This window comes from Castor canadensis, chromosome 9, assembly GCF_047511655.1.
Source record: "Castor canadensis chromosome 9, mCasCan1.hap1v2, whole genome shotgun sequence".
In the NCBI taxonomy this organism is placed as follows: domain Eukaryota; kingdom Metazoa; phylum Chordata; class Mammalia; order Rodentia; family Castoridae; genus Castor; species Castor canadensis.
Window position 1 is genome coordinate 39661409 of NC_133394.1, and position 22527 is coordinate 39683935.

The 22527-nt window shown below is 36.7% G+C and overlaps 1 protein-coding gene across 10 annotated transcripts in view; it reads right to left on the minus strand.

Moving 5' to 3' along the window:
- The window catches only part of Tbck (TBC1 domain containing kinase), a 229759-nt gene that overhangs the window by 17830 nt on the left and 189402 nt on the right, over positions 1-22527 (minus strand). For 7 of the 10 annotated variants that reach the window (XM_074041488.1, XM_074041489.1, XM_074041487.1 and 4 more), the window contains 2 exons: positions 19975-20150; positions 10534-10693 (listed from right to left, as the gene is read on the minus strand). In XM_074041488.1, the coding sequence (XP_073897589.1) occupies positions 10534-10693; positions 19975-20150 (336 nt within the window). Of the gene's footprint in view, positions 1-10533; positions 10694-19974; positions 20151-22527 lie in introns of those variants that run through there. The other 3 variants (XM_074041495.1, XM_074041494.1, XR_012435639.1) reach the window with 2 other exon arrangements.

A 22527-nucleotide genomic window follows, 5' to 3' on the forward strand; every position in this document is an offset into this window, starting at 1 on the left:
ACCCTCTGCAGGTCAAGTGAGAGGGCAACTATGGTTAGTTTCTGATTCAGCCACAAACATTCCTGTGGCAAGTGGTAATTAAATGATCGACTGTGGAGGACAGGGAGGGTAGGTAGAATAACACATACTGAGACAAGATAACTTTTGCCCTGTGTCAGGTCATGAAAGTAAGTGCCAGAGATCTGATTCACATGATGATCTGATTCTGGAAATGGAAATAAAATCCCTTTGCGCTGTTAAAAATTATTTACACCTTAAACACAATGCTTCCAATAAAAATAGGCAAAACAGTAAAAGTCTGGATTAGAGGCTTTAAGGTCCCATTTACTATAATTGCTACATTATTTTTACTTCGTAAAACTTCTGAAAAGCTAGAAGAAAAGGAACTCTACAAGTCAATTTTTAGTACATAGGTCTTTCAGGGTAAATTATCTTCCATTATTTAACAAATCAGTTATGCAGGAGAGTTTTCACTGTTACTTTTAACCTTTATACAAAGTTTGACATGTTCAAGCTGCACTAATGTTTAAAACCTTTCCTTATAATCTGATATAAAGTCACAGACTAAAACATTTGCTGACAAGCAAGGCAAGGAAAAGGATAGGAAAAAAGCCAAGTGCAATCATATACAGTGCTTAGAGATGTAACAAAAATCAAGAAAGAATTCCTCGCATACTTGGAACTGATAAAGGAGATTCACTTCTCATTTTTTTTTTTTTTCAGTACTGGGGCTTGAATTCAGGGTCTACACCTTGAGATACTCCACCAGTCCTTTTTTGTGATGGGTTTTTTCGAGATAGGGTCTCTTGGACTATTTGTTCGGGCTGGCTTCAAACTACAAGCCTCCTGATCTCTACCTCCTGAATAGCTAGGATTACAGGTGGGAGCCACTGGTGCCCAGTACTTCTCATTCTTTAAGTGCTTAAAGAACACATATAAAGGCACCTATTAAATTTCCAAAGAGGTAGAAATTCTCATAAAAAGTGTGTTAAAAGTAGGTGAAGAACTAGGTAGATACTATCTGGAGCTAGAGAAGTTTACTATAGGGACAATACAAATGCTGAATTGGTTAAAAGTGTTTTAGGAATCATTTAGTCTTTTTAATTGTTGTTGTAGGTGGTGGTTCTGGGTTTGAACTTACGGCATTGTGCTTGGTTGGTAGGCACAATAGTGTTCTTCTGTTTCAGCCACACCTTCAGCCCTCGTTTAGTTTTTTGACAACAAATTTGTAGTAGGATAATCTCTATGGGACTAACGGGGTAGGAGGGAGAGTTTGAGCAAAGAGAGGAAGAAGACAGGGTTAACAAGAGAAGGCTACCACAGTAAAAGTCTATCTTGTCCTCAAATTCATTTTTCTAATTTCTAATACCCAGGGTGATAGTATTAGGATGTGGGCCTTTAGGAGGTGATGTGGTCTTGAGAGCAGAGCCTTCATGAATGAGAACAGTAATTATAGATCTATATCTGTGTCTCTATCTTTTTTGTGGTAATGGGAATTGAACCCAGGCCTTGTGTGCACTAGGCTGTGGTATACACTGAACTACACTCCTGGCTCTAACACTTTTATAAAACAGACTCCAGAAAGCTTCCTTGCCCTGACATAGGAGGACACAGAGAAAAGATGCAATCAATGAGCCATGAAGCAGGCCCTTACCAGATACTAAGTCTGCACACCTTAGATTTCTCAGCTTTCAGAACAATTTTAATTTGGTAAGCCACACCAGAACTGTGAGAAATAAATTTCTATTGTTTTAAGTCCATGATATTTTGCTATAGTAGACTGAACAGACTAGGATAATCCAAACCAAATGGACTGCAAAAAGGTGAAGGTTATCAGTAATCATCATAGTATCATGAAATTAGCTTGGTTATCTGATCTGAGAGGTAATAAGATAACATTCAACATAAAATGAAAGACCAAATGAACTTGGTGGTTCAGGGGAGTATAAATGAACATAATTGGACTATTATCTTACTTTTAAAAAAGCTGCAACATTCCTTGCTTATTATGAATCTGATAATTTTCAGATTCAGTTTCTCAGTTGAAAATAGATGTCAGAATTTAAACTTACATTTTACATACTACATGTAGAAAGCATCAGCCATTCACAATGTTTAATCCTAGAATAGCTGCAAAATCATCTCTTGCCCAGATCTTCCAATGAAATATATGTGTATATGAACATTTTTCTAGCTTGTTTTGGAGCAACAATGACTGCAATTAGATATCACATTCAGATGAGTATTTCTTCTGATGACAAAAAAAGCACTAATTTTTATGCTAAGAGTATAACATTTTAAAGGTAGGATGTATTGTTCCTAATATTTTCCAAAAGATTGAAAAGATAAAGTGAGATGAAAAAAATTCATCCAATTTCTTCCTTATATAACATTTTGAATGTAATATACTATCAGGGATGAAATCTTAGTGATCTCACAAACACAAAATACGATCTAGAGAAAGTTAATGATTTTTTAAAAATGTTATGAGTTTCAATGATGAAAAACAAATTTGGAGCTTTCGTTTCTTGTGGTCCACATTATTGGCCAATTTTCCAGTCTGAGACTCATTATTATCTCTGGAGTTGTATCCCACTGCATTGCTTTCACACGGTAGAAATAACCCAATAACACAGAAGTCACAGTCTTGCACTAAATCAGTCTCACTATACCTCATAATTTCTTATAGGAAAGCAATGGATTCACTGTGGGTTCTGTCCAGATGAGATAAATAAGACTTTGACTCTAGGTTTAGAGTAGGGTAGGATGGGTAATGTTGCTATGTGTATCAAAAACCAAAGAGACATATTTTCTACTAGAAAACACTTGACTAATTTTAAAAATAAAAACCTGAGCAATTTGCTCAAGCAATTTGCAAAATATTCTTTTTAACATCCTCATTCATTTACAACATGATAGAGTTGGTAGACTATCTCCATCTTAATTACTGCTTTAATTCCCACACTTAGACACTTGTTCTCTGGGATTAATTCAGCACATTTCAATTTTGTAAGAGATATTTTATGGGGATTTCTGTATATAGCATGCTCTTTATGCCCAGAAATCTAATTCCAGTTGAGCAACTGGAGATGAATTTCTCCTGTGAGTTTTGAAAAAATGATCATCTTTGCAATGAGACAAAAGTGAGACCTGACCATGATTTGCACTTTGAATGTGACGCCATTAAGGCATTGACTTTAAACTCATTTTGATATGAAAGTCTTCCTGTTCCCATAAATCTGACCAATAGATGCAGTCTATACTGGTTTGGCTTATCAAATTAAACTTGGCCACATAGCTGCAAGGAGCGGCACAAAATCAGATTCACCCTTGGATCTGTAGCACATATTTCAGTTGGGAGTCCATTTCAATACCAAAGGTTATTTGAATCTCTTTAAAATTATTATAACTTAGCTCATAGTATACTCTGATATGACTGATTAAACAGTAGCTCACTTCTTTACTTAACCTTTAGGATAAGGTGAGTTAAGGTATAACTGACAATGAGATCAAGGACAATTTAATTTAAGTCCAGGGAAACCTTTGCATGGGACCCTAATTAAATTAAGATCTTTTTAGTTACCGTTGCCCTATTCTGAGAGAAAGCAACATTTTATCTAGGTAAGAAATAGCAGATTCTAAAGGTGTTCTGATGTACTTACTGTGGGAGCAAGGCCAAATACGTAATTGTAAAGAAATCATTTCACAGCAAAAAACTGCTAATTAATTATAAGCAACAGTTGATGACTATAGTCATGCAGGCACCTGAATAATCTGTGTTTCTCAGACCTTATCTGTCTTCTGTGTTTTGACAATATATTTATGTATGCATTTAGTCACTGTGTAGTGATTCCTTCATATTTGTATTAGAAAAGACAGTGGCTTAAGCTGCCATACACAACACTGGTGATTCTTTTATTTTAATTTTTTTGGCTGCATTGGGGTTTGAACTCAATGCCTTGTGCTTGTGAGGCAAGTGATCTTCTCCACACCTCCAGACCTTTTTGCTTTAGCTGTTTTTCAGATAGGTTCTTGTGCTTTTTGCGTACTCTGGCCTTGAACCATGATCCTGCTATTTATGCCTCCTACATATCTGGGATCACAGATGTGTGCCACCACTCCCAGCTTGTTCTTTGAGATAAGGTCTGGCTAACACTTTGCCTGGGCTGTCCTTCACCCATAATCCTCCTACCTCTACTTACCAAGTAGCTAGAATTTAATTTAATATTTTCACTTGTTGGATTTTCAGATTAGATCTTTTACCAAGTCTTAATACAAGATGTGGACCAAGAAAAATTATTATCCTTGTCTACTGTTTTGCAAACTAATAATTTCCAAGTCCAGATACAGATGTGACATAAAATCATAAACATTTGCAAGGAAAATTTGCAACTGTACCCACTAGAATTGGCACTACTGCTTCATTTGCATAGCATTTAAGTGTTGTTCTCTTAATTTTACAAACTAAGACTCTGTACTAGTTCCATCTTAGAAGAGAAGGTGCTACTTGTTTGGAAATCACTGTTTATTTTTGTAAATAAGCATCTTCAGAGGTAAAAGTAATCCCATAAGAACACTCTTATGAAAGCTTCTTTACTTTGTATGACCAAGAATTGCAGGGCTCAGATGAACGGGCAAAAATGGTAAGGACTCGACATATCAAACCCTAGAACCTGTATGGTGTCCAGGTTCATGTTGCTGGGAGTCTGTGTGTTACCATTATTTCAGTTCTAGGGTGTAATTCAAGTCAAGTTTTGTCTCAAACACACTGGTAGTGTGCTCCTCAGAATGAACCAATAAAATACCTAGAAAGAGTAGTCTGTTTTACAGAGCTCTCCCTGTGGCTGCAATATATCCAGATGTCTCACTCATAGTTACTAGCTTGTGACCAGGCACTATGGGATTCTGCCTGGCTCTGGGGGAAAGAATCACTGTGGATGAATCAGCCCTAGGATACTACGTAATGCCTGTGTCTAGCAGTACCATCCACCTGTGTCACAGCCTGCCAGACTCTCACAACACTGGGCACAGGGGTAGGACCAGGTCTCACTGGTGTGAGTTGCCTATTGTTAAGGTACACTTGTCACCCAAGACTGCTATAGCCAGCTGGAGGAGATGCTAGCAGGAATAGATATCTGAAAGACAAGGGCCTTGTGTCTTCCCCTGGCACCAGAGCTGTTGTACAGGCTCTATCCACTCTTGGAATGGGAGCTCTTAGGATATTCCCAGTGTTAGTTTTCACCAGCCTATCATTAAATGCTAGTTTTATGCTTAGTACTTTGTTCTTCCCCCAGTGATCAGGATCTTCCACATGCTATGATGCTCAATGTTAGAGTAGCGTTAGTGAAAGTAGTGCCTTGGCCACATAGACTGAAGCTAAGTTGAGTCATGCCTAAGTTCATAGCCATAAGGACCTTCACAGTCTGAGGGGTGCACCAAGGCCCATGCCTCAGCTCAGGGTTATCTGTCCCATTGGGCTGTCAATTTTTTTTGGGGGGGGGCCCGGTGCCAGAGAAGCTCTGTAGCCCTATCTTTAAACACTGGCCTGGAAATAGCTGTGCTGCCTGATGTTGGGAGATGGTTGGTGGAGAGAGTCCATTGACCAACAAGGCTGAATTGAGCTAGGTCACACCTGAGTTTCATAGCTGTAGGGTCAATACTGTCTTGGGATATGGATGGATGTGCTCCAAGCTTGGGTAAGCACCAAGCTTACCCCTAGGGTAGAAAAGACACAGGCTGAAGCAAATCTGTTCCTTCTGTATGAAAGTGTCTGCCTGATGCTGGGGCTAATCTAGAGAATCTGTGAGCAATGACCTGTGTATGAAGTATTAAGTATCTTCTGGATGCTGGGTCTCATTGCAGTGAGTCTGGCATTAGCTCCTAAACAAAATCTTGTGCTGGTTTTTATGTCCTGCTCCTTAGTAAGTAGAGGCTTGCTCCCTTCTCTACTCCCTAAGGTTGGAGTAGTGAGGGGGTCAATCAGAGCATGGCGTAATGCAGTTCCAGTGGCTAGTCTGTGGGTATGGGGCTTCGCCAAGCACTGACTTACACCACTGACTTACACCTTATTTCCTGAGCTCTTGTGAAGGTAGTGTGGTATGTGAATAGCTGTTCAACTTGGTGTGTTTGTGGGGAGATGATCCCTGGAGGATCTTACTTAGGCCCTTAGTATTTTAATGATTTCTGATGGTATTATAAATGGAATTGTTTTCTTACTTTCCTTTTTGGATTGTTCACTGTTAGTATGTAGAAATAAAACAGATTTTTTGCATGTTTTGTGTGTGTGTGTGTGTGTGTGTGCTAATTTTATATTCTAAAAATTTGCTGGATTTATTTTTTCTAATAGATGTGTTGTTTGAGTGGATTCTAGTTTTCCAAACATAAGCTCAAGTTATCTATAGTGTTAGCTTTACTTCTTCCTTTGTGTTCTATGTTGGACAATGTCCCTCTAAAATTTATGTCCTTTCTAGAATGTCAGAATGTAACCTTATTGGAAATAGGTTAGGTGTCAATAGTGAGGTCATACTGGAATAGAATGGGCCCTTAGTCTAAATGACTGACATCCTTGTAAGAAAGAGAAGAGACAAGACACAGAGACAGATAAACTCAGGGAGAACAACATTTGACAACAGAGTCAAAAAGTGATATAAATCAAGGAACAACAAAGATTCCTGGTCACAACTAGAAGCTGGGCAAGAGCAAGAAGGCAGGTGGAGCATGCATGCGCTGACACCGTCGTTTTAGTTTTATATCCTCTATAACTATCAGAGAATGCATTTCTGCTGTTTGAAGCCACCCAGTTTTTGATGACAGTCCTAGGAAACTAACTTATGTTCCAATTTAAATAAATTTATTTATATTTCTTGCCTAATACCTCTGGTGAGAATTAACATAAATCTTAAAATCCTTCAACAAGCTGAAGATGAGGGAATATTTTGTAATGCATTCTGTGAGGCAAGTGTTAGCCTAATACCAAAGCCAGATGAGAAAAGTACAGACTAATAACATTGATGAATATTGATGCAGAAATCCTAAGGAAAATTCTAGGAAACTGAATGCATCAATATATTGAAAGGATTATACACCATGACCAAGTGGAACTTATGCTTGTAATGCAAGATTTAGCATAGGCAAAAATCAATTATTATAATGTACCACACTAATAGAAGGAAGTGAAAAACCAATTAATCATCTCATTAGTGTGAACAAAGCATTTGTCAAAATTCAACACCTTTTTATGCTAAAATACCCAATAAACTAGAAATAAATGACATCCTCAATACATAAAAGCCATATATGAAAAACTTAGTAAACATCACATTCAATGGTAAAGACTGTACAGTTTATTTTTTTTTGTCGTTATATTTCTGTGGAGGGATAGGAAAGTCGAGTGGCTTATACTCTAATTTCACTGATGTTTGCCCAAACTCTAGAACTTTTTAATTATAATTATACACAAAATAGTATTTATTAAATTCACATATATGCAAATAACAAACTTGAAAATAAAATTAATAGTTGACATTGAGTGATAACTACTATCAGGCTCTTCAATAAACTTTATATGCCTACTCCAAAATCTGCAAATCAATGCTGTGCTTATTCTCATTTTATAAATGAATGGTGACATAGAAAGGTCACATACTTGCCCAATTTAACACAACTAATTAAGAAACATAATAGAGATACTAATCTAGGCTGACAAAAAACTCATGTATGTTAAATACTATTCTTATGGAAGTCAGGGTCCTAACAAACACTTAGGATAAATGGGAGGGGCAGTTACTTCCAAAGTGTAGGTGGATGGAAGAGAGCCATAAGGGACAGTGTAGTTACCCATGGCTAGCAAAAGCAGAACTGCTGCCACCCCTAGAGTTAAAGGAACCAGGAGCTGATCTGAAAGTTGTAGAGAGAAGGCTTCCTGGAGAGAAGTATTATCCTTCAGTAGAGGGACACAGCCAATCTATTTTTGAGAGAAAGATCTAGGGGGACAAATATCCGGATACCTTTTTCTCCCATAACTTATCAGAGGCCCTCACTAGGTGAGCAACTGGGATCTAGAATACATGGCAACCCTAAGTTTGTAAGCACTTGTAGAATAAATGTTTATTTGTGGTCTTGGAATCATACACTGGAAAGAACTACTGTGTGTGTATGTGGCAGCACACAGATTCAAAAACCTCATGAGCTCATTGAGTTAAAGGCATGGTCTGTAGGGTGATACAGACTTGTGTTTCAATCCTGGCTTAGACATGGACATGTTAGATAAACTTTGATTCTAAGTTTTTCTCATGTGTGAGATAGAATGATTCCTCCCTCACAGAATTGTCATGAAGAATATAATGAGATAATATATGTAATATACTTACCATAGTATATTACTAGCATATAATTGGGATTATTATCATTGTTGGAATTTATCCCTAAATCTGCATATTATGTGGATCCTAAAAATACATGGTTTTCAATAATATTTCTATGTAGGACGAATGTATTGGTATACTTTATAATTGAACTGACATTTTTCATTGGAATGACATTGTAATACAGACCAATGTAGCACCAGCAGTACAGTAATAGTAAATTAATAATAATAATAACTTAACAAATTATGTCAAAATAATATTGATATCATAGCTTTAATTATAACATTTTCCCATTGACAAAATTATGTATGATAGTGGCCAGTTACTATACTGACTTTCTCTGAAATTGGCGTGTTCTGATATTCTCTGTTAGACACTAGAGACAATTATATAGAAGGTGTGATTTATGACATGATATTGACTCAGTTACTTTTTAACCGATACTACTTAATTGACCATACTTCAGATACTTTAGTAGGGTTGACCTTCATTTAATGTCAAAGTAAATGCTATTATTAGTCCTGAAATTTTTTTTTTTTTTTTTTTTTTGGTGGTACTGGGGTTTGAGCTCAGGGCCTTCAGCTGGCTAGGCAAGTGCTCTACCACTTGAGCCATGTATCCAGTCTTTCCTGTTTTACTTTTTGGACAGGGTATCATGTTTTCACATGGTCTAGACTCTAATCCTGTTTATCACTCCTGGGTAGAGAGGATGACAGGCATGCACCCCACACCTGGCTTATTGATTGAAATGGGGTCTTGCTAAGTTTTTGCCCATGCTAGCCTTGAGAACTGTGATCATTCAGATCTCTGCTCCTGAGTAGCTGGGATTATAGACATGAGCCACTGTGTCCTGCCAGCACTACACTTCTGAAATAAGGATTTGGGGACATTTAAAACACCCTATGAACTATTAAAAAAAAATACTCTAAGACCAAATGTCTTCCAGTCCTCATACAACTATGTTTTCAGTGACCACATTTCTGTTTTGCTCAGCTCACACAGCATGAATGAATATGTACATTGGAGGGGAATGTTTTATCTTTACCCCTAATTTCTTTGATGAGGAATATTTTGTAAGCATATTCCTGACCTTTCTTTTGTCCCTGTATTCACTCTGCCCTGGGAAATAGAAAGATTCATTTGATTGGTAAATTGGAAAGGCCCTGCCCTGGCCTTCTTCTTGAGAAGAAGCTGCCTTTAGGGAGCAACTACCTCTGCTACTTTCCCAGGAGAGATTCCTTCCTCCCTTTAAAGAAAGGACTTGTACTTTGGCAGTGTTTTTATTTACTTTTAGTCTGTTTGGCTCTCATGCCACGTTATAGTCTCCAATATGTACTTTATTTAAAAAAAGAAAAAGGTGATTATTTTTTGCCTTCATATCTATGCATTGCTTTATTTAATTTGCTTAGAATATGGCCATGAAAGAACAGGTAATTTTGTTCAGGTATTCCTCATATGTGAAAGTTGGTATACTTCATCAAAAGCTTTGAGCTTCTAATAAGCAAAACTCCCAAATCCAACAACTTCCACTTGGCTGGTTTTCAGAGCCTACACTCTAGCCCTTCTGCTTTTCTCCAATGGAAGAAATGCAAGCTGCATTTTCACAGCTTCAGAAAGCTATTAGAAAAAGATACCAAACCTGTAAAACCTATGATATTTTATTAATCAGTTTTTCATCACTGTAATGAAAAAACTGGAGGCTCACCGTCCAAACAATACAATGCTAGTTCCGGTAATGTCCCAGGAATGTGTGTGGAGGAGATCACATCTCGAAATAGGAAGCCAATGAAGAGACTAGGATCCCACAGTCCCCTCCAAGGGCCCACCCTCAATGACCAAGGGACTTTCTACTAGGCCCCAAACTAAGACTAAGCTCCTAATACATAAATCTTTAACAAATAACATCCAAACCCCATAGCAGCTATCATTCTGATTTTTCTCAACTCATTACTGATCCTGATGTTGAAAACTCAGGGGGAAGGCCTTGAAATAAAGGCAGACAAACTCATACATGTAAGAATACAGAAAGATCCTCAAAACATTTCATTTATGATGAATTCCTGAAGAAATATGCTTTTTAAGCAGGCTAGCTAACAGGCAGATAAATAAGTACACACACACACACACACACACACACACACACACACACATCTATGAGCACACTTACCTCAGCTGTATGCTTTGCCACATGTCCCACGATGACAATGACCTTCCCCTTGAAGTTCTGAAGCATAGTGGTGTAAGGGCCTGGGGTTAGCTCTCCTTCTGTAGTGAATGCAGCACTGAATGGAATGTTGATGCTGCCTGAAATGTGACCCCGAATAAAACTGAGAAGGTAAGCTTAAGGAAAATATTTCTTTTGTGTGTGTACAAACTTGAATGTAAAGGAGGTAAATGATTCCCAGAGGATATTACAAAAAGTCTTAATGCTCACATGAGTCTACCTAAGTGAAGTAATTCCCTCTGGGAGTGCGGAGAGGTCAAACTTGAAAATGAAATAAAAAAGAGAAAGAACAGTAGCCAAAGAGGTAATGATATCATTCCTTGTTAAATGAAGAACTATGAAAGTGACCCTAATGCAGTATAGTGATGATAATCACATAGGATGCACAGTATTCAAACCTTCTATTTCATTATAACAACCATTATTATCTCAAAATTCTGAAAGTGATAGAGGCAATTGGATAATCTCAGTTCTAACTTGAAATTGGAAAAAGTCTATCCATTTTGGGTAAGTTACTGGTAAATATGGTTCTACTTAGAGTTGCTAGAGGTCATTGGTACTAGCTGGAAACTCTTCTGCTGTTGGTTAATTTCTTTAGAAGGACTCTGGTGGTTTAATTCACTATTACTTTGAATCTAGGCATTAAAGGCATCTATTAGTTTAAAAAATTTGAAATGTATTAAGACCTTAAAGACAAAAATATATGCTTTAACAAATAAAAGTAAAGTTGAATGAATGAAAACAGAATCTTAGAAACTAAAAAATTATTATATAGAATCTAGAGAAAAAGATAATCAAACATTAATAATCAAATAACATAAAATAGTAACAAATGAGAAAATTGTTCTAAAAGAGAAGTATATGCTTTAATAGATATGTCAAATTGGAGGAGACAAGGAAGGTTTTCACTGATGAAGTGATGTCTTAGTTAAATTTTGAAAAATTAGTAAAAGTTAGGTAAAAGGGTAGAATAATCATGTGAGTGGGTGGTAGAGGGGATAAAAAAGTTCAGGGAGAAATTCTGGGCTTGAAGTGGGGAGGCACATGGACAACAAAGAGAAATGAAAGAAAGACAATGTCAGTGGAGTTCAGAGAACATGGAGGTGCACAAGAAGTTGAGGCTGGAAATGGAGGTAGAGGCCAGACCATGCAGGATCTTGTAAGCCTTTATGATATTGGCCTTTTTCTGACAGCAATGAAATTCTGAAAGTTTTTTTAAGAAGAAAAGCAACATATTAGATTTGCATGCAGACAACATTGTGGAGTAAGGCTAGGAAAGGAGTAAATGGCAGAGCAGTTTGTAAGATTTTTAGGCAACATTTCTTCCCTTTTTTAATAATCACTAATGACAACCTTGAAATGGATGTTTATGTGTTCAATAAGGGCATTATGGGATGTTACGTGTTCAATTCGGGGGGCATTTCCCCCCCCCAATTCCATCTTAGGTATGTTATTTAGCAAATGTAAAAGTTATAGAGCTTTAAAACATTAGGATACAAGCAAGTAGTATTTTCCCCCAAAACTCATCACTGCAGAAAGGGGAAATTCAAATTACTTATTGAAACAATATTTTCTCAACTGTCCCATACTTTGTAGGTACAGTGTCTTTTTATACTAGTTCCTCTTTCTTTTATTCTACTCATTAGTGGAGACAGGATCAATTTGAGAGTCTAGTTCTCAAAAATTATAGTGGGTAGCATGTGTGAGGTCCTGGGTTCAATCTCTCAGAACTGCAAAAAAAGAATGATGGTGGAGCCTGGCCACATTTCTTATATTTAAAATTTTAAATTTAGTTGTTGTGACATTGTTTTCTTCTTTAAAGAAAACCATTTGACATTAATAATTGCAGAAATTGCCATAAAGAATTTCTGAAAAATTAAGACAATCATCATTAGAATTCCCATGGACATTGTTTAGTTAGTCTTCTAAAAAGAGCAGAGAATTTATAATCAGGAACTTTATCAGTATTAGTTTCTCAAATATTTAGAATTATTCAATATTGTGAACCATAGTTTGCATAAAGAATGGAGGCTTTACCTAAAAATGTAATTATTCTGAAAGTACATATTAAAAAAAACCAGACAGGACTCTTATTTTTAGTAAAGATGTACATTAAAATGAAAATTTATGATAATCACAAACCAGGAACCCAATGACTCACTTATTCTCAGTATACATATGTACATCTGTCAGGTGTGAATCAGTTGCTGGAGGGAGTTTCTGTTTATCAAACAGTGCTTATCAAGTGTGAGCATCTCTTCTTCCTAGTGCTTTTACAGTAGTAAAAGAAATACAAACCCATCCTAGTCAAAAGCTGTGGCAGACATGTTTAAGTTGCTGCCTGTTCTCTACTTTCCTATTTGGAGGAGCCCCAGTCACTGCCCTTGCGAAAGGGTGAGTCTAGGCTATCATGTTTGCATCAGATCACCCTGCCACAACCATGGCGGGCAGGATAATGGAGGTGGGAGGGTAAAGGCAGACATCTGATGCAGGGTGAGCCAATGAGCCAATCTGATTATCTTCCTGGAAAGTCAGAAACAAAAGATAGTGTTCAGGATGTGTTAAGCTTTTCTATGTAAAATCATAGTCGAGTGCCGTTTACATAGGATTTATTCAGCCACGTATTAGAAAATTTACTTAAAAGATAAATTCTATGAATGTTTGGCTTTACAAAGTACCCACTGGTATATAAATGTCCAAAACCTAATACCTAAACTAATAGATGGATAAACTCTGAATAATTTTATGGATTTACTACCACCTATTTATTATGCTCTTTTAAAGAATTCTTGTCTAAACTGTCTTTTAGTTACCAGAAGTATGCCATAAACTTGTTATGGTAGAATTTTCAGTTGGTTATGCTTTATGGTTTGATCTTTTTAAAAAAGTCTAGATTAAATATTAAAATGCTTGACAAAATATGGTAGCAATAGAGTCTTTGAGAAGAGGAAAGTTACTATCCAAAATACAAATATTTCAAACTTTTTCATTTATACTTTGGAACACAAGACACAAAAGAAAGAGAGCCTTAAACCAGTTCCCTTATTCTTTATCTAATTTAATCAAAAAGTCATGGAAAAACATCTATGAACACTCATCCAGAATACTCTTTGTTTCGAAACTTCTAGCACCAAAAAACTGAGTAAGCAAGAATGCTTGCAGACAGGGTTGTCAAAGCTCTAAATCATCTATTCTTAACTGCATTATTGGCAAACAGCAGAGGGGAATGAGATTGGCCTAGTTACATATCTGTACAGTTTTATTTTAATAAGTTGGACAATGAAGAAAACCATTTTGGTTATTTAAGGATCTTTTATTCTTCGAAATTATTTAAATTTCACTGCTTATAATGCAAATTCTCATGTGATTGACATTTTAAGATAGAGTAAAACTCCTTAAGGCAATTTCTGAACCTCTTAAAGTTAGTTAGATTACATTGTAAAGGTAGTAGAATACTTTTATTACCTTTCAAGTTCTGAAAAATCATGGTGAAATACTATGTATGCTCTTTATTTGAAAGAAAAGCAAATATTTGCGTATATTTTGTGTTTAATTAATACAAGTGAAATGTATATAACAGTGAGTGCTTATAATCTAAGCACTTGGGAGACAGAAGCAGAAAAAATAAATTGGAGGCCAGCCTTGGGCATAGTGAGTTCAAGCTAGCTTGGGCTACCTAGCTAGACTCTGTCTCAAAAAAACAAAAATGAAGTAGAAGATAGTTTGTCTGATATTTGGTCACTTCAAGTGACCAGAGTTAACTGTAATCAGTCCTGGGCTAAATCTGGCAAGGAGAGAATCTGATAGAGAATATGGTGAAAATGATCTTTCTCTTTTATTTCATTGTCCTGTCATGAAAGATGAGCACATGCAGGTTCTTCATATCAAGGCAGCATTGGAGATGAGCATGCAACGGTACATAGTTTAGGATTATGACTATTATGTCATTGCTTTCCTTATGTTCTAGGCAAAAATTTAAATTGTTTCCATGCACCCTTTGAATTTAAAAAAGCCACTAGAAATCAGAGTGAACAGAGATCTGGGGTAAATGATACTCACATCCAAAGAGGTTTCATAGAGAGTGTACTATCCAATAGTTACTACTACATTACTTTACAAATGAAGAACTTAACAGGGGGATATAGCTCAGGGATGGATCCCCAGTACTGCACAGAAAAACCCAAACCCCAAACCACCACTACCACCACCACCACCAAAACAAAATAGCACCAACTTCAAAGTACTCAGTTTAGAGACTATAAATGAAATAAAAACCAAAGTATTCATGTGGTGATTAGCCTCAATCATAAATTATCTTGACAGTGTAATTCCAACAATGCCTACCACAATTTTCTTTTTGGTTTTGGTGGAAAGGGCAATGGTATCAGTAAACAATAATTTTTAATCTTCCAGTGTTCAAAAGAAATTAGGATTCTTGATGACACACTTGAAGGAATAAAATTGATTAAAGAAGTCAGGAATTAAAGCAAAACCTCTAAAATGTATAACGAAATAACTTGAGTATCCCTAGTCCAATTCAAAATGTGCCCAAATCTTAAAATTTCAACATGACACAAGTGGAAGATTTCATACTATGAAACTTTGTTTCATGTTCCAAATTATTAAAAATATATCAGGTTATGTGTATAAGCTATATACGAAGTGAAATGAATTTCATTTTTAGACTTGAGTAGTATTTTTAGGTTATCTCATTATATATATGCAAATGTTCTAAAATCTAAAACAATTCTGGTTCTAAGTATGTTGGGTAAGTGATACTTATCCTGTAGTTAAGAATGCATCTAGTTATTATAGCAGTTACCTGGCCAGGTGTTTGAATAGAGCTGTTTACTATTCTGACTGCACTACAGGATATATATTCCAGTACTATATGATTTTTCTTTGGCATATGGTGATCTTATAGTATGCATAGAATCCTGTCTTACAATAAGCTGTGCCCTCCCTCCAATAAAGTACACCACACTCAGCTCAACATTCTATTTGCTAGACATTGCCAAAGAGCATCAGGAGTGTGCTTATATCAAAAAATTCATATTACACAAAATCTGGTAGCCCAATGGACAAATCAGAAAAAGTACTGATTTTCACATCTCATCAGTGGTCCAATCAACATTCTACTTCTCAGAAGCTCTCACTTTCTCCTCTCTGTTTCCATGACTGCTCACCTATTTCAGACACTATGTTGAGCTTACACTATTATAGTACCTGTTTTCTACAACTTTTCGTATTTTTCTTGGAAGTCCACTTTATTCACAATCTTGTCAAATTAAAATTCTAAAAACAAAATGTCCTGATTACCATATTACTGCTGAGAAACCTTACATGACTGCCTACAGGACAAAGCCCAGATTTCTCAATTCATTTCTCATGAATAGGACCTAACTACATCAATTCCAAAATGAATCATGTATTGCTACCAGTATATTTTCTGCCTGGTTTCTTCCTTTTCCTCCTTCGTTCTTCTTCCTTCCTTTCTCTTCCTCCCTTCCTCCTTCTTATCCCTTCCCCCTCCTCTTCCTTCTTTTCTCTGTCTCTCTCTTTCTCTCTGTCTTTTGACAGGACTCTGTATACTTCCAATTGGCCTAGAGCCCACAATCCTCCTGCTTCAGCCTCCCAAGTGCTGGGATTAAAGGCATGTACCACCACACCAAGTTCTTATTTTGTATGTTCAAATATTATTCATTCTTCAAATATTTCACCTATGAAAGTTTCCTTCCAATGAAAATTATCTATATATCTCTCATGATAGTAATCTGATCTTGAGTTAAGCATATTAATGAATATGATGTCCAAAAACCTCTAAACCACTTATAGGATGTGCATTTACTTCATCTTTGAATGTCTTATAATGCTTAATCATAGTGCCTAAATATAGCTTACATATTACTAAGTAAATGAATTTCAGAATTGTGACTTGTGTCAGCAGCAAATGTGCTCTGGCACCTCCATGTAGCAATGCTATCAAGCACCATGATATAGAATTACTCTTTGTCAGGACACATTTTGAGAAAAGAAAAAGAGCAGTAAAGCTAATTTCTCTGAATCTTCCCCAGCATAGGTACTGACCTAAAAGATGCAGTAAAACTGCTTTGTTTTAGGGAAAATCTAGAAACCTCACTCTGTATGACAGCAACCAAAAAAGGAATCAAATTTCTGGACGATTCTATCTTTGCGGCCTCATCTGCACCATTATCTGCTTTCCCACCCAACCTCCACACAGCAGTATTAAATTTGGTTTGTTTTCAGTTCTGGGGGTCAAACTCAGTGAGTTGCACATGTTAGGTAAGTGGTAACCACTGTGCCACACCCCCAGCCCTTCCATAGATCATTCATTTCCTTGAAATGTGAATTAGGGCATTCTACTTACCTGATTAAAAATTGTTTTCCTGCTTTTAGAATAAAATTCAAACTGTTTTTTATGAAGCTATTTTTGCCTACTCTAGTCTCATTTCTAACCCTCAATATTCCAGACATCTCAACCTACAGTTCTTTTAATTCCCTGAATGTATCCTTCTTACCTTCTCTTGGTGTCCCATATAGTATATATTGTTTGTTTATTTGTTTTCATTCTGAAATGTCTTCCATCTCTTTACAGGACTAACTTTGACTTACATTTTGAGTCAGCATTAGCTGGTTTAGATGTCCATTTTTGCATTCTAATGACATTTTGAGTATGCCTCAGATATAGACCACTTCACAATGAATTGCAATTGTTTATTTAATGTGTACATTTTAGCTACTAGATTATAGGCTCCTGGTGAGCAGGAACTGTCATTTAACTCTGCATCCCCATTGTCTGGCAAAGGAGACCTTAAATAGGACTGACCAGCTAGGATCTGGGATAACAGAGCAAATAGCCTCAACTGCTAATGCACCTCTCACAGCTATTAATCCAGGCAGTGGAGATATTCCTCAGCAGTAGCTATGTATACCCCCCACATTATATAGGTCCATTCAGATGTAGGAATCCAACTGACTGGAAGTTTTAATTTAAGTATATTGAATCAAAATCCAAGTAGGATGAACAAACTCTTACAGAACCTTCTTGTTATTATCTATTCTGCTTTGACTACAGGCATCTCTAAATTACTTTGATAAGTTTTTAGAAATTAATTCTTAAGTATACACTATTAAGAATAATACTAGCATTCACTAAGAGTGAGTGTGGCTTGATAATGAAGTTAGGTTTATGTGTTTTTTAAATAAAAAAAAACTTGCACATTTTTTTTAAGGTAAGAGCTTTACAAACAAAGCAAAAACTCAGCCTTGACTTCAAGTCAGCCTTGACTTCAAGGAGATTAACATTCCTTCAAACTATTTCTGTTTATAGATACCATCAGTTGGACTCACATTTGCATGACTGAGACCACCCTTAATATGAACTCCAGGAAATTTGAAACTCTAACTATTTGTAACTATTAAAACAACAGTTTGGCCTGTGTATTACCTTTGGAACTATTAACAATTACTTGTGAAATTTATGCCACCACACAAGAAATATTTTCTATGACTTCTTTGTAATATGTAATTATTGTTTGCTCCAAAATTCCCACAGTATATTGAAGGAAAAAATATTTGACTAAATCTTTACTTAGATTAACATTTCATGTTTCTTTCTTATAAAAACAAATTAAAGTAAAATGTAATTTCAACGCAAACTTTGCTGTTTAGCTTCTCTGACCCTTTGGCACTAATGCTGATAGGGTTTAGAGTAGACCACTTCTAGGATTCCTCCTTCTTCTAAAGTTTGGGGATTGTGCTTTTATTGTCAAGTGGATGAAATCTGTCTTTGTTTTTTCAGCTTTCTTTCCCCCTAAACCTTACTCATGTGGACCACACCAAAGTTAGGAGTAATTCCCTAGAATTGCTGATATGCTAATGATATGCTAATGTGCTTCTTAAGTATAATCGAGAAACAGATTCCAGATTAAGGTATTACCTCTTTCAGGGTATTCGTATTTTAACTGGGCATATCTATGCTACAAGTTAAATTACAGAAACTCTAATAGTAGAATTTCAGGAGTGATCATGAGAGAGCTCTGGGAGTGGTAAAGTAGTCCCTTAAAGTCATCAATAGAAAGCAGCTTATTTTACCTAGGAATTAGATTGCTTCCCTCACTTTCACAATCATTTCAATTATTTTACATAGGTAAAAAGAATGAAATAAAACCTAATTTTAGAAATTTAGTCTCCTGAAATAGTAAACTAAAATATTAAAAACAGTAAATGGATTTTTAACTCTTAAAGGATTAGAGAAGAACTTCTAGAAAAGGGGTCCTCAAATAGCCCACTGGAATTTAATGCCTCTTTGGGAGTCTCCACAAGAAGCCTGCCAATGAACTTCCAGTGTCCCTGAAGTCCTAACAACCAAGGACATCACATTTATATACTCTCCAAATCAGGCATCTCATAACCTAGGGAAAATAGAAAGTAGCTACTTTTCACAAAAAGATTGACATGTATCACTTAAAATTGTGGGATCTTAAATTGTATTTGTTAGTAACCTGAGATTTCATGGATTGTTTAAACAGTTCTGTAAATGTACAATTTGAATCTCATTTCAAAAACTGAGATTGAAAATATGCATGTAAAAACTTTATATGCCAATTTTAGCACATAAGAAACCATTAAACTGCTAACCCTCATAGCATTCATACTTAGTAAATGCTATAAATGTGAATTTATGAAGAAAATTACAAAACTCTTCAGTTTCTAAGAAAGATTTTACTTAAGGAAGAGTTGTTTTATTAAAAAAGGTGTGAAAGTCAATGACCTAGATTATAGAGAACATCTAGGCATGCTTCATGGGAATCTGACAAGATGGAAACTTAAGGAGAAAGGTAAACTGTCATTATTTCATAATTATTCATACTTTGATGCCAAACAAGATCACCGGAAGTTATATTCTTTTGCTTTGTGCTCAGTGAAAGTACATGTTTTCTGTAAGCCAGTATTTTTAAAATTGAAATAAATATAAGTTCAATGTTGAGGTCTGGAAAAGTTTTTCTCTAGGCTCTGAGGTATTTACTTACTCTTTATGTTTCTTAAATTTCCAGCTACGGAACCACAATATACATCAGAGGAACACACACACACACACACACACACACACACGCCCCCCAAAAAACAAAAGCAAGAAAATATTCCAATTTCTGGTAGTGTTTTAAAAACATTTTTAGCTCTCTGGTATTTAATGTTATCTTAACTTCATGCAGGGCCATTCAGTTTGAGAGCTATTTAGCTATTTGAATTCAGAGAAATCCCAGAAATGTTCATTGTTTTTACCACACAACCTTTGATAGAAAGGAAAAAATTTGAATGAGGCATATTACCACTCTTTAAAAACACACATGCAAAGGATACTCTTCACTATTCCGGATGTCAACTACCAGGAGCTTTGGTTTACTGGACTTTGTTTTCTTGGTGGGTGTTTTGAAGTGGCCTGTCACTGTGAGCTCACACAGGTCAATCAGGTCCTCTGCTGAAATCCGGGGTGATACTTCTGACTTTAGGTCATTTAATGGGATGGAGTCTCTTGACTGAAAAAAAATGTACAAAGAACAAAAATATTGAAAATATTATATAGAAAAACAATAGCCAGTCTAAAATAGCTTCAGTCTCAATAGCACATGAGGGGAAAGCAAACTATTTCACTATAGTAGTGTATTGTGTTTCTCACGCTTAAGGTTTGCTTCTTTATTACTTAATATCTATAGGAAAGCATTATTATTATTTTATTTTTGTTTTACTGTAAGTTCCTGGATCAAATGTATAGGAAAAGATGAGGTAGATTTTTTTTTCCTTATGAGAGTACTACATATCGTTAAAAAAACTTCCTTTGAGCACTTTTCACTTTCCTTCAAGTGTAACTACTGTTAATTACAACTCTGTAATATGAGAAACTGTACTGTAACTTAGTATACATTATAGAAACTGGTTAAATATATATAGTAGATGTTTATTATATGTTATATAAAATGGCTGAGTGGAAATTAGGTTTTCAGAGATGAATAAAGAGTAACTTAATGTTTTCTTAGATAGGAAATTAAATTAACAATGTGTCTTAATTACTAAATCAACTCCAAACTGTCAAACTAGGACCTTGGTTTATAGATTTTTTTTTTTTTGGCAGTATTTGAGGTTTCAAGTCAGGACCCCACTTTGCTAGGCAGATACCATACTGTCTATGTACTTGTTATATGCTAATAAGAATGATTCAGACGAAGGGACATTAACAGTTATTCTCTATGCTATTTAGTAGGGAGAAAGATTCTTCCCAACATAACAGACAATGCAATACCAACCAATAAAACATAAATTTATTGAGCACTACTAGCCACTCCTAATGACTTATGTGACATATCTTGAGAATTTAAGAAATGCAGTTTGCTAAAAATATGGGTATTCAAGTAAAATTTTTGTTTATAGGCTCATTTACAAAGTTGGGCCTAATTATTATCTCATTTATCTATGTTCTCAGTTTCATTGTAGGTTTCTGTTAGGTCCCTGGCATTCTTGGGGCAGGCAGGGAATCTAGAGGCTAACACCGAAACCAGACCCCCCTGATTTATGACTGCTTGCAAAACTCCCCTGATTGTTTCCCTGCTTGCAAAGCTGCAGGAACTTACCGCTTCTCAACTAGCTATGCATGTCCACCCATTCCATCTGGTGATCACAGATAATCGGGGACCAGCAGCCCGGCAGTTCTCTGGGAGGAACACCCTCCCTCCCTCATGGTGCAGCCCCTCCTATAAAGTCCACTACCCATTCCAGCTGAGCTGCTGCACTCTGAACCCGAGGGAGGCACCCTGACAGTCTGTGCTTCCAATAAATCTTTCTTTTCTACACATGGCATGGTCTTTGTTTGGCAGTTCCTTACATCTGGTGCTGAAACCTGGACAGGTTAACAAGATGCTCCAGCCCGGGGCTGCTCCCTTGGCTTTCATGTCCTGCCCTCTCCCAGACCCAGACTGCTGAATTGACCCCACATGTCTAAGGACTGTGGATCTCAGATCTTACTGCCTTGCTGGCTCTCCCATCCATCATTAGCCTCTCTTCCACTGCTCTCCACCTGACCTACTCTTCTCCTTGGACTCAGTAAGTGTCACCCTTCTTGGGGCTGCCTGCTCTCTCTCGGTCCTGGAAGTCATAGTGCTATGCCAGGTATGCCTCCTACACCCACTGGGGTGCCCCTCTGCTTAGCATGGGGACGTCTGGCTAACCAGTTGGGCATTCTCTGTGGATGGTGACCAAGGTCCGGGGATGCCTGCCCTTGGGAACCCATCCCCCTCCCACTCACTCTCTCTTTCTCTGCCTTTCTCTCTTTCTCTGTTGCTCTCACTCCTTGTTTTCTTTTCCTCCATCTAGGGTAAGAGCTCAACAGCCCCTCTAGTTTACTTTGACCAAACGGCAACTGGATGATTCTGCTCTCTTTGCCTGAGTCACATAAGGAAGGCTAGATCTTGACCTACATCTATATTGGCCTGAAGAGTAAACTCTTTGGAGGCACATACCTCACTCTCTCATTCTCTCTCTCTCTCTCTCTCTCTTTTCTTCCAACTACATTATGGGGACCACACACTCTAAACTAGATGCATCCATGTCCCTAGGATGCCTTCTCTGCTCCCCTAGGAACCTTGGTCTCCAACAGGATATAAAAATCTAAGTGACTGATTTATTACTGCAACACCATTTGGCCTCAGTACAAGCTAGACAATCAATCCCAATGGCCTGAAAACGGTACTTTTGATTTTCACACACTTATAGATCTTGACAATTTCTGCCATCGCAATGGCAAGTGGTCCAAAATTCCGTACGTCCAAGCTTCTGTCTCTCTCCACTGTCGACCCTCCCTGTTCCAATCTTGTAATGCCGTTCAGATCCTCCTTGCCAAACCCCCTTAAAAACCTAAAACTC